This window comes from Erpetoichthys calabaricus, chromosome 5 (assembly GCF_900747795.2).
Source record: "Erpetoichthys calabaricus chromosome 5, fErpCal1.3, whole genome shotgun sequence".
Taxonomy (NCBI): domain Eukaryota; kingdom Metazoa; phylum Chordata; class Cladistia; order Polypteriformes; family Polypteridae; genus Erpetoichthys; species Erpetoichthys calabaricus.
The window spans coordinates 15,223,846-15,230,538 of record NC_041398.2 but is presented as its reverse complement, the minus strand read 5'-3'; the positions used below and the strand labels follow the sequence as shown (position 1 = coordinate 15,230,538).

The 6,693-nt window shown below is 40.9% G+C and overlaps 1 protein-coding gene across 1 annotated transcript; it reads right to left on the bottom strand.

Moving 5' to 3' along the window:
- Window positions 1-1,805: 1,805 nt before the first annotated feature.
- On the bottom strand, window positions 1,806-5,938 carry LOC114641551 (zinc finger protein 300-like). The gene is made up of 2 exons (XM_028790586.2): window positions 5,203-5,938; window positions 1,806-2,455 (listed from the first exon to the last, which is right to left on the bottom strand). Exons 1-2 carry the CDS (start codon window positions 5,579-5,581, stop codon window positions 1,806-1,808), a joined length of 1,029 nt encoding a protein of 342 aa, XP_028646419.1. The 5' UTR covers window positions 5,582-5,938.
- Window positions 5,939-6,693: the final 755 nt, after the last annotated feature.

Sequence of the window (6,693 nt, the reverse complement as noted above, 5' to 3'; positions counted from 1 at the left end):
TAAGACTTCTGCTGTATGACAAACACTTGACACATTTGGAACAGCCATGAGGCTTCTCACCATTAGGAATCTTTTTTTTATTATTATGAAGTCCACTGCTATTTGAGAATTATTTACCACACTCTCAGTACTACAAAAAGGTTATCCACCGTGGACTTCTGCTCTATGAGAAAACACTTGGCAAATTCAGATCAGCCATGAGGTTACTCGCCAGTATGAATGTTTTATGCTTATTGAGAATCATTTACCACACTAAATACAACAATAATGTAATAGACTGTGGACTTCTGCTCTCTGAGAAAACACTTATCACATTCAGATCAGCCATGAGGCTTCTCACCAGTATGAATTCTTTTATGATTAAAATGTCCACTGGTGTTTGAGAATCATTTACCACACTCAGTCCAACAATAAGATTATCCACTGTGGATTCTTGAATATTACTTAAAAGTGAGAATCCTTTACCACATTTAGAGCAGTAACAAGATTTTACATCAGCTTGAATTATTAAATAATTGTGAAGTCTGCTGTTATGTGAAAATCACCTGCCACATTCACAGCTTCAGAACAGTGTGGATTCTTATGTGATTCTAAAAACTGTGGTTACGGGAGAATGTTTTGCTACCTTCAGAATTGCTGTATGGCTTCTGTCCTGCATGAATTGTTTTTTTAATGACACTAAATATTGCTACTCCTGGTGAATCATTTGGCACATTCAGAACAGCCATAGGGCTTCACTCTTTATGGATTTGTGTCTCCTGTGAGGAGCGCCACTACTGGAGAATCTTTTACCACATTCATAACAGCCACATGACTTCTCTCAGTTTTATTTTCTTAATAGTGGTTTTACTTTAAGGAGAGGAGTGATCCCAGCTCTTCCGTCCTGAAAGTGTTGTTTTTGAAGTGATTTGTGCTTTGTAACTGTCGTGGCTCTCTTTAGTTTGGTGCCAGGGCTCAGTGCAGTACTTGCATTGTCCCTAATAGTGAATTCTTCTGTAATGTGTATTAAGTGATGGTGATTGGTAGGGTTACTAGGTTGGCCTGGAAACTTTTTTTTGATATTTGTTTTCTCACCAATATGAATTTGCATGTGTTGGTGAAGACTGCTACGGCTGGAGACTTGTTTGAGGCATTCAAAACAGCTATATGGCTTTTCTCCACTATGAACCCTTGTGTGGCTCTTAAGATAGCTACTGTCGGTGAATCTTTTCCCACATTCAGCATAGCATTATGGCTTTATTCCAGTGTGGATTCGTGTATGCCTTTGGAGGTTGTAACTGTCATAAAATCGTTTGCCACATTCTGAGCAGCAATGAGGTTTTTCTCCTGTGTGGATTCTTTTGTGCTTCTGAAGATGGCTGCTCTCTGTGAATCGTTTCCCACATTCAGAACAGCAATATGGCTTCTCTCCTGTATGAATTCTCATGTGATTCTGAAGATGGCTACTTCTAACAAATCTTTTCCCACATTCAGCACAGCCATACAGTTTTCTTCCAGCATGGATACTTGTATGTTTTTGGAGATTGTAAATGTCAGGAAATTGGTTGCCACATTCAGAGGTGCAAAGAGGATTTTCTTTGGTATGCATGCTTTTGTGCTTCTGAAGATGGGTGATCTCTGTGAATCTTTCTCCGCACTCAGAACAACGATACTGCTTCTCTCCTATATGAATTTTAGAGTGGTTGTGAAGATGGCCTCTTTGAATGAATTTTTTTTCCATATTCAGCACAGACATGTGGCTTTTTGACAGTGTGGATTCTTGAGTGACGTTGGAGATTGTAATTGTCATAAAATTGTTTGCCACATTATGAGCAGCAATGACGTTTTTCTCCTGTATGAATTCTTTTGTGCTTCTGAAGATGGCTGCTCTCAATGAATCTTTTCCCACATTCAGAACAGCAATATGGCTTCTCTCCTGTGTGAATTCTTGCGTGGTTGTGAAGATGGCTACTCTTGATGAATCTTTTCCCACAATCAGCACAGCTGTAAGGCTTTTCTCCAGTGTGGATTTTTATATGTCTTTGGAGGTTGTAAATGTCAGAAAATTGTTTGCCACATTCAGAACAGCAATGAGGTTTTTCTCCAGTATGAATTCTGATGTGTTTCTGAAGCTTGTTGTTCTGGAGGAATTGTTTGCCACACTCAGAACAGCAATATGGCGTTGGTCTCGTATGAAATGACTTGAGATCTTTGCATTCAGGTTTGTTTATATAAGATTGTCTACACTCTTGGCCAGCACACAGAGCCTCTTGATCTGTGTTGCTCACTAGTTGTTGGTCAGTATTGATGGTTTCTGTTGTGGAAATAGAACTGAAATGCAAAGGATCTGCTGTCAAATTCTCTGATCCTCTTGTTGATTTCTTTCTCTTCTCCTTGCACTGTTGGTTTTGCAGTCGGCACTGAAGGGAAGTCTCCGCAAATGTAGATGGGGGGAAGCTGCCATTATGCTGGAAATCTGCAATGAGGCAAAGAGTTTAATTAAATGTTTTAAAATGAATAAGATGTAAACATTTGATAAGCAGCAAAATGGTTGGCGTTTCTGCCTCACCCATCAGTTCCAGTGCCTGGGATATTCCAAGAAGATGGCTTATGAAATCGATTCTTAGCTGAGTGAGTCTTTATTAAATAAACCTTGTTTTCAAATTGGAATGGAGTGACAAAATATCTTATCTATGTTATGTGTAAAAAATTTTCCCAGACCAGTAACAGTGGTGTCCTCCGCAGACAGAACACAGACATTAATTATGTTGTAATAAAAGTCTAAGCTGAAATTTGAAAGCTTTTTGACCCCGAGTGATTTCCTGCTGTTAGACATTATTTGTTTGGGATTTTATCCTATCACAGTATCAGTAGAAACAAGTCCCAAAACAGTAATTGAGGTTCCTACTTCCAAACACTTTCTCCTTTTCTCTCAAGACTGTAAATGGACACCTTTGTATGAAATCTTCAGTTCTGTGGCAATCGGTCAGATGTGAAAAGAAAGGACACAATAGACTGATGTGTTTCTTGAGAGAGCAGTTTCATTTTGGCCATTGCTGAACCCAGAACTGAACTTTTGGAACGTCAGCACCTTGCAACCCAAGTGAACAGAATGACAGGTGTTAGCAGTGGTTATGCAACAACAAAGGCTTCTCTAATAACCGACTGACTGAGGATCAGTAACAACAGTTGAGCATTAGGGACTGGCTGCTAAAAATGGGGCTTTGCTGTCCTCTGTGAATAACAAACTAAAAGTCAGTCATTTCAAACAGTCATAGCTGTTAAATACACTAAGAATGTCTTGACTGCGTTTAAAATCAATGTAGTGATATCCTGATAAAGAAAAAAGAATCGATTTTCACAGCAGCAGCAGAATTTTTTTCTGTATCGTTTTCGTAAAATGAATCCAGTCCAAAGTGCTTTACACAATGTCAGTAAGAAAGTTAAATGAAAAGAAAATACAAATAAGAATGGCTAAGAATATTAATAAATAAGAAACAAAGAAAAAAATCCACATGATCTTAAAAAACCGACATATAATGAGAAGAAGGGCAGCACCCTTATGTACAATGTCGTAGTGTAAGTCTCTATAGATGAGTACGATGAGAAGGTCAGATGGATGGAAGGACAGGAAAAGAAAAAAACTCCAGACATGAAATGTGAAAATTTCTGGGTGACCCCAAACTTTTAAGTGGTAGAGTATATTGCACAGTAAAAACCTACATGAGAAAATAAATAAATAAATATATACATACACACATACATACATACAACTATGATGCATTAGGTGGCACTGTGGTAGTAGCACAGCTCAGCTACCTCACAGTAAGGCCAGGGGTCGTGTCCCGGGTCCTCCCTCTTTAGCTGGCATGTTCTCCCTCTGTCTTCCATTGTCCCAAGACATGCAGGTTAGGAAGATTGGTGACGCTAAACTTGGCTCCTGTGTGTGGTTGGCATGTGGGTGTTTGCCCTGCGAGGGGCTGGCTGCCTGTCCTGGGTTTGTTTCTGCCTTGCACCTCATGTTAGTTGGGATAGGCTATGACACCACACCCCATGGCCCTGATCTGGATTGAGCGGGTCAGAAAATGACACGACGCATAGGATGAACAATTCAAGTGTAACCCACACCCTGAGTTCCACACCTTAGAAGAAAGAAAAAAAAAGCATTACGTTTGGAAGGGTGGGGGGCCACAATGGAATAGTGGTCTGTTTGGGGCTGCTCCCTGTTTTGTGTTCAGTGCTAACAGACCCAAATGTGGATGGATGGATAGACAGATAGATGTTTTAGCATAGTTGGCAGGATTAGATAGATAGGCAGATGTTGGTGTAGTAGGCAGGATCAATAGATAGATAGAAAGATAGATAGAAAGGCACTGAATTTGGTGTAGTAGGCAGGATCAGACAGACAAACAGACAGGTAGAAAGAAAATGTCACTTCATAAATAATGATTTCTAGATTTCATTTTTCCTGAGCTTCACATATGCAATAGTTTTTTTTTTTTTTTTTTGCACGAATCAACAACACCTGCCATTTAAATCACGCATTCACAGCATTTAAATCATGTGATTATAATCAGACATTTCCATTGGTTGGTAGTCTTTCCTCACTGGTCAGTGGAGTTGCTTGGTTTTTGTCTTGCAGGATGTGAAATATTGTGCACATACGAGCTTCTTCCATCATGCTATGACCGTAATAAAGACATATTTGGCCATCACCACTACCTTATAACATCAGGAAAGACCTGGCAACTCCAAAAAAAAAAAAACTTAGTTTTGAAAAAACGGTAGTTACTAGGTTTTTCCTTTGCACATGAGAGGTACAACTTGTAAGTGATCTCAGTTTCGGTTTCTTTTACGTTTATTCAGATTACTTACTGGGCGGCACAGTGGTAGTGCTGCTGCCTCGCAGTAAGGAGACCAGGGTTCACTTCCCAGGTCCTCCCTGCATGGACTTTGCATGTTCTCTCCGTGTCTGCGTGGGTTTCCTCCAAAAGTCCAAAGACATGCAAGTTCAGGGGATTGGTGATCCTGAATTGTTCCTAATGTGTGTGTGTGTGTGTGCCCTGTGGTGGGCTGGCGCTCTGCCCGGGGATTTGTTCTTCCCTTGCACCCTGTGTTGGCTGGGATTGGCTCCAGCAGAACCCCCCCCCCCCCCCCCCCCCGTCCGTGACCCTGTGTTAGGATATAGCAGGTTGGATAATGACTGACTGACAAATTACTTACTTGGAGTTGCCAGCTGCTCTTCTCTTTCTCTTCCAAATTTTTGAACGACTTTCTCTTCACACTCAGACTTCACTTCCATAGAATTCGGCTGTGCAGCCCGTGGCCCTGTATTAGTGAACTGGGGCTGTGACCTGGAATGGGACTCTTCAGAAATGTCTTGCTTGAAAAGATTTCCACTTTCATGATTTGGCAAATCTTCGGACTCCTCAGCTTTAACCTGAACAATTTCCCCCTCACACTCTTCCACCTTAAAAACTGAAGTTCCACCTTCAGCATCTGCCGGCTTTAGGTGCAAACCTGCTAATGTCTCCCACTCGCAGTCCTCTTGTTTAATGCGTACCAGTCGCTCATCGGTGCTGTCGCCGTTGGCTGAGGCCATGCTCCGTGAAAAACGCTTCTCTCCAGTTTCCAATTGTCTGCTCTTCTCTGCTAAGATTCTTTTCTTCTATGGACAGCCCTGACCTGAAAGCCTTCGGATACCTCACTGCATGACCACAGGGACAGGGAGGGTGGCTCTGTCGAGATAAAAGTGACAATTCACAAAAATGAACAAAATGACCTGAGCACAATAACCAAAAAAAAAAAAAAAAAAACGAACTGCCTACTAAGTGTTTTTATAAGAGATTTGAAATGCTGTGAGCCCCCCATGTTAGCCTAAAAAAATCTCAGCAGATTTGGAGTGCAAACAGATTGGACATGGACACAAATTTTGACTGATAGACAGTTAGGAACAGGAAACGGGGGAAAAAACGTGTCACTTTGACGCTGACTGTGTCTGACTCCTTTTCTACAATCTGGCTCTTAGCTGGTGGACAGATGTTATTCGTCATTTATGTTATGTTAATTGACGTACAGGGTGAACCCAAAAGAAATGCCACATTTCAAATATTTATTCTACAAAAACGCTAAATAAAAGGTAAAAATTAATTTCATGACGACATAAGAAAGCTTATGCAAAATGAGGTCTTCAAAGTGGTGGCCATCATTAGCGATACACTCTATTCGAGATGACTTCTAACAAATGGGATTTACTGTGACGTTTACATGGCACTGTAAAGGGTTAAAAAGCGTTGCCCCCCTCTCCCCAATTTTGTAAAAAGTCCGATGACTTTAAGTTTCAGTTGAGTTTTGCCCGTCAATGTTGGATTTGAATTCTGCTGTATTTGACACTTGAAACCCAAACAATGATTCACCCGTTTAATCTTCTCACAAATCACATTGGGCCAACCGTTTTGTAAATTGTGAAGACCCCCGTCATCTTCATGGGCTTCCATGGAAAGTGTAATAGCGAAATGGTGTGGAATTATTCCAGAAAATGCAGTCCGGTCGCTTTCAGTCTGAAACGAAATTTTCAGAGTTTCTTTCTTTAACGTCGAATCAAGCAGCCCCATCCCGTCTGCTTTTTAACCCTTTAAACATCCCAGCAAATTCCATTCATTAGATAAGGAAGTATGCCAACTTTGCCAGTCCTTTTGACCCAGCTACCCCGTG